At 40.1% G+C, this 12,008-nt stretch overlaps 1 protein-coding gene across 4 annotated transcripts in view; it reads right to left on the reverse strand.

Annotated features, from left to right (window-relative positions):
- Window positions 1-12,008, reverse strand: part of LOC143146243 (low-density lipoprotein receptor 2) — a 58,053-nt gene that overhangs the window by 42,339 nt on the left and 3,706 nt on the right. For 3 of the 4 annotated variants that reach the window (XM_076310352.1, XM_076310354.1, XM_076310353.1), the window contains exon 3: window positions 9,181-9,303. The exons of the other annotated variant lie outside the window; for it this stretch is intronic. In XM_076310352.1, the coding sequence (XP_076166467.1) occupies window positions 9,181-9,303 (123 nt within the window). The remainder of the gene's footprint in view (window positions 1-9,180; window positions 9,304-12,008) is intronic. 4 annotated transcript variants of the gene reach the window in all.

The following is a 12,008-nucleotide window of genomic DNA, read 5'->3' on the forward strand; positions in this document are numbered from 1 at the left end:
TATTCCAATTTTTATTCTTAATAATTGACCGATGTTTCCTCCCGTTCTGTCTTCGATTAATTTTTAATCTTTCTGAACAATATTTCTATGAAAAAACCAAACAGAAATTGAACCTGAAAATCATCGATGCAAGTTTACACCGTGCTCGTGTTCGATACACCGGCTAACTATAACGTTTAATTCGACTACGTTCGCATGGTACGACGTATTGTACCGAGCGCGTAAAGTATACGAGCACAATACGTGTCGTACGTTGGACGTAATCCTCCCCGATGTCGCCCCCCTCCCCCTTTTTCGTCGCGACGTAATTTCACGAGCCGCGTTTCACCCCGTACGACAAACCGTACAGACCCGTACGAACGCCGTGCGACACGAGCGAACGGAACCTAACCTCGATTCGAGCGTACTATTTTGGCTCGTAACGCCTTCTTCGGGCGCACAAACTCGACCGTTTACGTCCGAGCGTTTGATACGAATCGGGTTGTGTAGTAAACTAGCTCGCTCATTGAGAGCTTTTTCGGTTCACCGCGGCCGGCGCGCGCCACCGAAAGGTTTCGGCGACAAATTTCACCCGACCGTACCTCGAATGGAATCGCGTATCTGGAATCCTAGCGTCGTGGGAACGTACGACGAAACGTCCCGGTTCGTCGTTCTTTTGTGTCACATGCGGACCAATCAGCGTCCGTTAACGATTTCTAAGTCAATTGGGATCAATCGAAGGCCGCTGCACGCGGAGCAGCTGCTGAAACAGCGCGCCTGCCTGCATGTACATACATAGATACATATGTACGTACACGTGTGCGTGTGTGTGTGTATATAGATACACGTACGCCATACCGAAAGTAGCTGACGAAGGAGGGAACACCCTCGAGAAGCGGCGAGAAAGGAGCAATCGATGCGGCCGCCAATGTGGCGACCACTTGACTCCGCCGCGCTATGCCCTACACACCATGCCGCACGATCGCCGAGCACGACTGGCTTTCACCATAATTATATGATACCGAGAGCCGGCCCGTTCCTCGTGTGCATGCGCGTCCGTGCGTTCGGCCGCAGCCGAATCGGTTCTCCGCAGAATGGAGACTGATGCAACTGGTGCAGGCCTTGCGCTACAAATTACGATAGCCCTAGGCGCGGCGAAGTGGCACGGACTGGAAGGGAAAGGGAGCGGGGAGACCTGGACTCTCGGGAGCGGGAGAGAGGTACGGGAGCGGTGGAGGGCAGAAGAGGGAGAAGAAGAGCAAGAAAAAGTCGCAGACAGACAGGGGAGCGGACCAAGTTTGGCACGGGAGGAGAACGCCGTAACGAATGGGTCCTCTAAACCAGCGTTTCCCAAACCACGTTCCGTGCGATTGCGAACAGGTGTTCCTCCGCGTGGAATCGTAATCAACGGGCAACCGAACGAATAAATTTAACACGTTCGGTGCATCGATGACTTTGTCATTTTTATTCTTCTTTTTTTTTATTTTTTTTATTAAGTTTACCATTTCGCGGGCATTAACTTTTCGGTGCGGACGATAATAACGAATAATCAAGCTTGGTGGATTTTAACGAGAACGTGGATTTCTCGATAATGAACGTAGATACGAGTGATTGTAAACAGAACGTGAAAACTTTTCGTTTAAATGTATCGCGCATTTGTTTGAAAAACCGAACAGCCATGCTAAAATGTATTACGAAAACCCTTTCGTGAAGTAAAAAAGTTTGGGAAACGCTGCTCTAAACCCCTGGTAGCCACCAGACTCCGTCAATCACGCTCCTTTCGAATACCTTTCTTTGGCTTCCAACGAAATTTCAACGCGAACACCGATTCGCGGTGGCTTCGACCCGTTTTAGAGTAATTCGCGCCAAAAATCGTCATTCGCGCGTCGGTCGTCGCAAAATACACCGGTACGAGTCAGAAAATTATCAACACGAAGTACAATTTGCCAGAACTATGGAAAATAAAATACAAAAAAAAAATAAAATGTTAATAAATTTTCATCGAGAATCGAATAATTGAGATCCTTGACCGATTCACCCTCCGTTTGGAATTATTTGTAGAATATTTTTAGAAATATTTCTTCGAACAAAGAAACGAATTTAGTTCGTCGATTTGTTTTAGACTCGTCTTGCAAAACTTGACGAAACAACTTTCGTGACGAGTCTCGGTCGTGAAATATACCGAAGGGACTGAACATCGAAAAGGTGTTCGAAAATGACCAAAAAATCAAAACCTAACAACTCCCCGAGCGAAAGCTTCTCGTACCTTTTCATGCGCTTCGAAAGCCACAAAGACGTTATTTGTTCAATTGTTAATCAATTGTTTAATCAATTGTTTCGTTTGAGGCTCAATTTTATCCCACCTTTTCGTAAATTATTGTACAAAGGGAATATGATTTGCGTGTTTGCGAATTAATATTCGAACTAACCGATAAGCTACTACCTCTCTGAGAAAACATCACGCAACAGAGGGTTAAGATCGATCGCGTAACAAGTACGTACCACCGATTCGATACTTCCGTTAACTAGAATAGATAGAAATTTTGATATCCCGAAAATCGCTTAAAACCGAGAGCGAAGGAATCTTAAAAATGTTCCATCGGTGGTTTATTTGCACGCGAATAGACTTTTTATACGGATACGGGGAAAATAAGCTAACATAGAACAACACAGAAAAGTATATCCCGGGGATCGATGCGCTTCTGTTTAATCTCTAAATCGCTCGTAGACGCGTTGAGCGTGGTACGATGAAAGTCGATGCGAACTTTGCGCGGTCGTTGGTGGAGGTATATCCTGAACGAAGGAAACGAGAGATAAAGGATAAAAAAAAGAAAAGAGAGAGAGAGAGAGAGAGAGAGGAAGAAAGCAGGTAAAAAGAAACAACGAACCGAAGAACAAAGCGACAGAGTCTGGTAAAAAACGAAGATCCGGAGCAGAGTCGGCTGCCCGGCTTATAAAGTAAGATTGGCTAATTTGGAGTCAAACATCGCGTCGTGGTTTTATTTACGGCGGTAAATCAAAGACTGCGAGCAGAACGAATATTCCACGGATGCTAAGCCGAAGATTATTTCAACGGTGGAGATGCATCGGTGTATTCCATCTTTGCGGTACGTTCCTTAACAATAGAACCACCGATGGTGAACGTATTCCTGTTTGTATCGGACCACGTACGTATACTTCGAAGCTAAACGAAGAAAGGTTAAATTAATTTACAATTTATATTTCTAGAATTTATATCGATTGATACACAAGTATTAATTTACCATCGATTGTGCATTTCGAGAATTGTCCACGAATATCGTAGGCAGACACCATTGATGATTAAATAATTTTGAAGAGAAGTTCGATACGGGTCAACTTTGACCCCTATCACGGTACTACTGTTGATCAACGAGCGATGCATTCCGAAAGGGAAACGAGACGAAATCGTGAGAAAAACTCGACTCACGCACGGTGAAACGACGAACGAAGTATTCGATTTAGGGAAAATTCGAGTTTCGCGATCCTTCGGGAAATAATCCAATAAAAGAGTCCACGAAACACCGGGGACAGAGTTTGCGTGTAAATGATCAACATGTTCCGAGAAGCAGAACAGGGCAAAGTCTTCGCCTCCGTAGCTGTCGTCCGGTTCCTTAAACGATGTCTCCCTTTGCTGTTCTTTTTCTGCATAGTCTTCGTAACTTGAAGACTTCGCCTGCCAGGCATCTTCGGCCGACATCTTGATGCTCGAGTTATTCATTCCGTAATAAATATCGCCGCTCCCTTCGTCGTATTACTCGGTTTTTACGCACGCGGTTTCGCGGCGGATCGACGACGAGAATTTCAACAGAATTATTGCAATCAACCTGAACCGTGAGCTCCAGTTGGAAAATAAAAAATGAATAATTTACATGGGAGAGAAAACATCGATCGAAGGCGGACCGCGTTCAACGTCGAGCACTCCGTGCAATGATGGTTTGTAATTTAAGAAAATGTTGCTGCCTGCGTAATATGATTGATTATGTGCACGTATATGTACACGTGGGGAGATTTTACACGGAATTTAGACGAGTAACGTCACGGTTGTAGACACGTCCTCCTCTGCTGTCCGAATCGAGGAGAAGTCCACGCTAACGACCGATTTTTAATTAACAGCGTGTGTAATCTTACGAATTTTCGTTTTTTTTTTTAATTCGCGCAAGCAGAAATATGTAAACAAAATTACAAGTGTAACACAGTATCGAGCGATACGCAACGAAGTGAAAAATATTCTTTCGTTGAATGTGTCACAGTGAAAAGAGTTACCTTTCACTGTGACAACACCGGACTGTAAGTTTCTTTAGGAAAAATGAACGCAATTCGGACGATAAGGTATGAATTTTTCGAAACTTCACTCGATCGTTGATGGAGTATTTTACGAAAATCACTCGACGGTGGATCGTTCGAAAAATATCACCAGCTTCGAAAATCGAAGTTCTTATGCTGTACAAATAACGGAAAGACGACGAGAAGTAACAAAGTAAACTTATGCACGCGTAACTGACGGTAGATTTTTTGTGTAAACATGTAAGTATTGAAAAGTCCGAAGAATATACTTATTAATCAACGGAGAGAGATTATTCATGACACTTGAGCAATACTGTCGGTATCGTGTCAGCATTGGAAAAAATTGAATTAGCGGATAAAATGTCGTAATCGATAGCCAATCTCGTAATAACGCTTCACGACCAACTTTTGATATTGAACGACCCTCTCCTGTAAAGCTGAGAATGCAAGACGAGTGAAATGAAGAATAAAAGTGCGCAGCTCTTTCGTGACCCATTATCGATCAAAAACGAACTTTACGAAAATAATTATCGAAATAATCTCTCACGACGGGATTGAGTTTTAAAATCGAAGAACGGGGACCGTGCACGCAAGATGACTCCGAACGTCCAATAAACGAACTCAAAAATTCGATAAATTCCATTAGGAGAGTGGACAATTATTATGTAAATTCCGTTCGAGCGTTAATTTTATATTTTTACGACCGTATCAACGATGGTTCGAATTTCCAAAGTAAACACGAACGATAATTTCTATGATGAATTCCATTCGTTAAAATGTTGTATTTCACGTTACGTCGCGCAAGGTGATTGCAACAACAACGCGAACAAAATATTTCCAGGACCCGGTTGCAAACCGAGTTTTGTTCCATTGTACGAAAACGTACCACCGTGGAAAGTAATTTTTTATTTACCTATAGATTTTTCAAGCAGGAGGGACCGTTGGAAAATTTAAATGACATCTTCACCGTGCATCCCGCACCGAGTGTACACAGTCAGTCGACGACTATGAAATATCCACAGACTCACTTGGCTCTCGGCAACCACAGGAAAAAGTACATTAGAAACGTTCAACCTGTCTGATGCAAGATCGCCGAGAACCTGCGTGTTGCCGAGTCCCATGTATCGTAACGGGGAAAACCATAGGACCAACAAGGACGACGACTTTTTCTATCGCTATCTCCACGGAATTCCAACGAAACCTATAATCGCGGCTCCATAAAATTATTACAATTATCATCCGTGTAATTTGTCCCCGATTATAACTGTTCCTGTATCGCTGGGCCTCGTGTTGCATAAAATAAACGTTAGCGCTCAAGTACGCGTTATCGCGATACTTGCGCGATTTCCTGATCTTTAAACCCTGCAATTACTCGTACTTCTATAAAATCGATGAATGGCAACGCGCACGGTGCTCACACACGCGCGAATTAATGAACTGGGATTAATCCCAACGAATCGAACGCATTGCATTCAATAATGGGTCAATCGAGATACGAAGTGCATCATTTTTCCTCGATAGTGGCGTGCGCTATGAGTTCGCTGTAAGGTCGCGACGTAAATCGTTTCTACAAGGTGGTCCGCTATAAACGGACCATAATGGCGGCAAGTATACCTCCTCCCGTTGGCCCGGCACTGCCAAGGAAAACTTTATTAACGTTTCTTAACGGGGTGTTCTTGTCTAGAATTTTTTACAAAAAAAGACAAAAATCGATTTCTTTTTTAACTGCTTTCCCTTGAAGTACACGTCGTCGAAAATATGTCTGCAAAAGGATTTGTTCGGGTTCGCGATATTTACAAAGTTACGTTTTGAGAACACAACTGACAGTTGTGACGAACCGATAAGTAAAACTTTAAACGTGTTTTTCGCAAAACTTCGTTTCATGAACCGGTGTCCACGATATCTCAAATCGTACTTTACCGATCAACTTCAAATTTGCACAGAACCGTTACTATAAAAATACATCATACAGTGGAGTAAAAAAAAAGTACTTCTCGTGATGCACAATTGTTATCGAACAGTTTCCTATCATTAGCAATGGAAACATAACAAAAGAAACATCTCCTATTTAATTTCTAAAAAGCAGATATTGTTCCGTACTTGTAACACATTCGTCTCGTTTACAAAATGATCGAAATTGGAACTTTTGTTTTAATAATGTTATACACCCTTTTGTTAAAGCACGTGTAATCAGCAGAACAAGATTAGTTCAATCATTATTAATCGAGGTAGTTGTATAACCTGTTAGAAATTATCCCAGGAATCAGAAAAAATGTCGCAAGGAAAAAGAAATATCGTGGAAGCATGACACAAAGATGAACATAAATATTCAAAAGCGTGTGTAAGCGAATCTTCTTGAACACTTGCGATGTATCACAAATGATAGACCCGTTTTGACCATTGAACCGTCATTAAGAATTTTTTCGAAACTCTCACAGTGGTTTGTGAGATATTAACTCGTAACAGATTACGTGGCTCACTTTACGTCGTATGAATTTATTGGAAGATTTAAAAATAAAATACGATCAATGTGTGTTTATGTTTGACAGAGAGATTCTGCAAATCTGTATGTCACGTGATCTCTATCTCTCGAATAAAGAGATACGATAAAAAAAATCGGTCCAATTTTAAACACTTTGTATTTTTCGATCAAACAACGATACGATCGAGCATTGTGCATTTCACGTTAGAAGAAACTTTTTGTTTTATCGAATTGATCAATCACCTTTTTTATTCGTTAATACACGTTTTTTTTGTTTTTTTTTTTTTTATATCCTTGACTGAACAAAAGCCATTAAAGTGACCTGTTTCCGTTATCACCCTACGTATCCACGTAAAAATGGATTTTTCATGCTTAAATTCGATTCAACTGCGTTCACAAGAACAAATTGATCTCAATGTGCACGATCAGTAAAACCAAGCTGACAGATTGAATAACTGCGAAGATAAAGAAGCTGACACAGCAGTGAAAGTTCTATAATTGCATCGTAATCGAATCATCACCATATTGTCCGCCAATCAGAAGCGATTATAAACATCATGCCATTAATAGTCGAGCAACTTAACCGCCTTAGATAAAATACAAATAAAATTGTCTCTCGCAACGGTGTATTCTCCGTTTTCCCTAGTTCCTACAAAACGACGACAGTGTATACGAAAGTGCATAGAAAATCTCAATGAAAAAAAAAAAAAAATTATAAATTCTTAATCCAACGAGTAGGTGATCACTGAGAACAGAAGCTTTGATAATTATTTCGAAATTTTACCGAGCAAACCCAATCGTTCTACATTCCTGCAATTCGAGGACAGATTGAGTCAGATTGAATTAAATTGGCTTAGGTTAGAACAGGATAGTTGAAGTTTTACACGCACCTAAAGTGAAATCCCAACAAAATCTGACCCAAGCGAACTGAATCGTTGCTGTAATTCATAAGACAAATTGAATTTGATTAAATTAAATCGAGCCGGGTTAGATTGGATTAGGATAAGATTGAAAATTTAAATGGACCTAAAGTGAACTTTTACCGAGCGTATCCACAAATCCCCGTATGGGGGTACCTTTCTGAAGAGTTTACCCACAATGTCATCGTAGCGACAAATTTTTGATAGAAAATATGGTTGATTCGTTACGATATTTACGACACGCTTCGGTAAGGTCGTCGAAATCGAACGAGGGAGGATTTTCAATCAATTACCAAATCTTCTCCGCGCGACATCGAGGCGATAAAAAGAAATTTGGAAAATACGAGCCCGTTATTGTAATCGTGCCAGCGATAAAAGGGGGAAACTTTCACGCGGTCGTGGCGATGTTTCAACTTTATTGAAACGACAATTCAATTAATACACCGCGTGGTATTAACTGGTTCCGTAAACAAACCCAAGCTATTAATCCCTGGTCACAGTCTCGTGCTTTACAGCCAAGGGGCACTATATTTAAAGCTACCTTAAATATAGTTCCGCGTTACGTTAGCGAGACGTATTACCCATCCTTTGTACAACAACCCATCAACGTCTACCGAGTAAACACCCGTATATTTATATTTATATATATATATATATATATATTTACATATTTTGTTTATCAACCGAACAGTTTGCTTAATAAACGCGCGCGCGCGTGTAAATCGGCGCAAACGTTAAAAGAAAACGATACACGTGTACTTTTATAGTTACGAACTATGTTTTCGTATCCCGTTACAAGTGCGTGAATTTAATTTCGTGAATATTTCGTTTCTCGTATTTCCTTCTTTTTTATCGTTTCTATCTGTCGAAAATTCTACGAGAGGAACAGGTGACTTTCGAAAGCAGACCAGAACCGTGTTTCGACGTCCAATCGGTGGAACACAATCGACGACACCGATCTTTCGTCCGTCTTTCGATCGTACGAAATTTGCCCCGTAACTCTTTCAACGGAAACAGATAAACGGATTTCGCGTTCAATGTTTCAACGTCACCTTAACGAGCTTACAGAGATCGATTTTTTAATCGTGCGTTCGCCCCGCGTTAAACTCGGTACATTGAATTCCGTCTGTTTTAAAACAGAAAGTAGAAAGCAATTTTGTTCGTTGTTTCGCGTTAACGCGGTTAACGCGCGTACGTGTTCGAAATTGTCTTTCGCGCTATAAAGGGTCCATTTCGATAAAAGCGAAACGATCGACGTCATCCACGAATCGATTCGTTGAAACGCGTTGAAAGCTTTATATATCGATCGACGACCGTTTTTTATCGAATATCGTTCTTTTCTTTTTTTTCTTTTCTTTTCTTCTTATCGCGAAATCGTACGGGACACGCGCGGTCGCGTTTCGTTCGATCTTAATGCAAGGGAAGTTTTCTGCAACGTCGACGACCGTTTCCGCGAAGTGCACGATACATTTAAATATCCGTCTCATCGCTCACCTTTGCATTCCATGGCGGTTTCATCGGAATTGTCTCGGCAGTCGTCTACCGAATCGCAGACCCACGAGATCGGTATACAATTATTATTTGCGCATAGAAATTGCCTTAAAGGACAATGCTTGCCTGAAACGATATAAGAAGAGTGACATAAAGTAACGAAGAGACACTGCCAGAAACGTGCAAGAAATCAAATGAAAACGAACCAAAGAAAATGGAAAAGTTCAGAACCGCGGGGACGCGACACACCGAGAACGGAGCTCCGAAAATGTTGCCATAAATTATACAGCTCCGATTTCTCGACGAATTAACGTACGATCGAACATTATTAATACAACGCAACGACAAGAAGGGTAAAACTAATCAAAATCGTTTCTATCGATACGACTGATCGATTCGTCGTTCTACGACGCAATAATGCTCGTGGACTTATTATCGTAACGTTTGTAATTATAAGTGTTTGCATTGTACAGGTCCGTTTCCTCCACAAATTAACGTATTAATGCAACGCAATAATAAAAGCAGCAAAAGTAATCGAAATTGTTTCTATCGACGCGACCGAGTAACTCGTAATCGTATAATAGAATAATGTTCGTGAATTTGTAAGGTTTTCTTATCGTAAATGTTCACATTATAATTATAAATGTCTGTTGTATTACGTTTCGTCCGAGGAAGTCGAATCGTCGGACGAATTATTCATTTCTTCGGACACGTAATGTATTTGAAACTTCTGCGGAAAAAGATTCGAATTTTCTTAACGATAATAGTCGAAGGTTAGACGCGAAGTTAGAATTTCAAGAAGACCTCGAAAATTAACACAAACGTCGATTATTTCTAAACGAATTAAATCTCGATTCGATCAACCTTACCATTCGTGGAAGAACCGTGCTACCAAAAAATCAATTTTCGTTGAAGATAGTTCAAAGTATATAGCAAAGTAATGTATCGTCAGTGCCATCTGACCAAAGCTAAGTTGTGAATAATATAATGTCCTTCCATCACGACATGTGAAAACCATGTATGCAAAGAAGATTCGGTAATCGTTTGTAAAAAATTGTATACATAAATCTTAGTTACATTTATTACAATCTAGTTCGAAACTTAGTACTTCAATTCGGTTCAATTTACTTACGAAGCACATCGAATTCAATCGTGACCTCTTACATCAGTGAAAGAATTATTTATACCTTGTATAAACATAGTATGCGAATAATATGCAATTTCTTGTCACGTATTTGTAATAAATCACTTATCACAAACGGTGATCAAATTCGTGCAATTATAATATTTTTCTAATGCCCAAAGTTATCTTTTTCAAGATTAGATATTATGAAAATTCTTCGAGTAGTTTTTTTTTTTTGTTATAATGTATTTATTCGATGGTACAATGGAAAAACTTCGTATTGTAAACTTTATACGAGAAATCTTTTTAAGTTATCGTGCAACAAGGTTGTCCACTCGCCAGCGAGGGTTGCTTCTTGCGAAATTTAAATACAGGCCTTCGATCCGTTTGCAAACATATTTCTGTCTCGAATTTTTGCAAACTTTAACGATAATATCCGGTACGTGCTACCATTAACCCAGGTTGAAGGAAGTAGAATTCCGCGCGCGTTTTGCCTATTCTTCTTTATCTTTTTTATCTTATCCTCGTCTAAAATCAATTTACATCGCCCGGTGAAAATTCATCCGAATGAATTTTTATACCCAGCTATTGTTTTCGCGTTGATGTTCGTCTCAGTATACCCTGGATCATACGTGCGCAGATACACACTGAAAGTACCGGTACTCGAATTGTACAAATCACGTATCAATTTTTCAAATGCACAGTCATGTTCATTACGCTGTTCCATAACCGGATAAAGAATACATAAAATAAACATGTACGTGTTTATGAATCAATGTAGAGACGTAAACTGTCGAAATAAACGCTCGTTACTTCGTGAAATGTATTGTACAGAGTATTTCGAAACCTAAGAAAAATGAAAACAAAAAGTCGTACAAATTCGTTTCAATGAATTATAGAAACAACCTAAGATGTTTATCAAAAAAAAAAAAAAAAAAAAAAAAAAACAGCAGGGAATTAAAGTGAGAAGCTTAAGATATTGTTAGGAAAAACTTCAAATACGATTTTCTCGAAAGCACATTTTTCCAACCGATTGCCATAACATCTCAAGTTCTAATCGACCGATTACGAAAAATTCGAAGAATATCTTCAGCACGTCTATCTCTATCGCCTGTACAAAAGTTTTTTAAGCAGGATATTCTTAACTATGAAGTTTACCTCTCAAACTTCGTCGTAGGTACGCCTGGGTCTTTTCGAACCCGGAGACAATACTTTCGTATCGCTCGATTATACCGTTAGTAGAGAAAGTTGGGGATATAAGAAAGTTAAAGTGATAGAATTCTTATTTACAATATTTGTGCAAGCAAGGTCAAACTACGGATCGGTTTGGTCTCATCCCGTGGTCATCTAAATCGCTGATACTACGAGGTAAAATCATAGCTGTAACTGTACGTTGTAACTGTATGTTGAATACTGTATGTTGATATCAAGTCTTCGTTAGTCTGTGGTAGATTCGTCCCTGTTTCGTATCCATTAACCTAATGCGTATTGTTCAAGAAATACGATCATATTTCGTCTCTCTTTACGTATTCGTATAACTCGTGCGATTCGACATCAAAACATAGAACATATTTCATTCGAGGTAACCGATAATTAATTAACGACCGAAACTCGATACAACGGGTAAAACGTTAAACGCATCTCCAAGTGCAACGTAACAACGAAAACAAAAAATCGGATAACTATGGAATCAACGTTACTTCTCTCG

Source organism: Ptiloglossa arizonensis, chromosome 4 (genome assembly GCF_051014685.1).
Source record: "Ptiloglossa arizonensis isolate GNS036 chromosome 4, iyPtiAriz1_principal, whole genome shotgun sequence".
NCBI classification, from domain to species: Eukaryota; Metazoa; Arthropoda; class Insecta; order Hymenoptera; family Colletidae; genus Ptiloglossa; species Ptiloglossa arizonensis.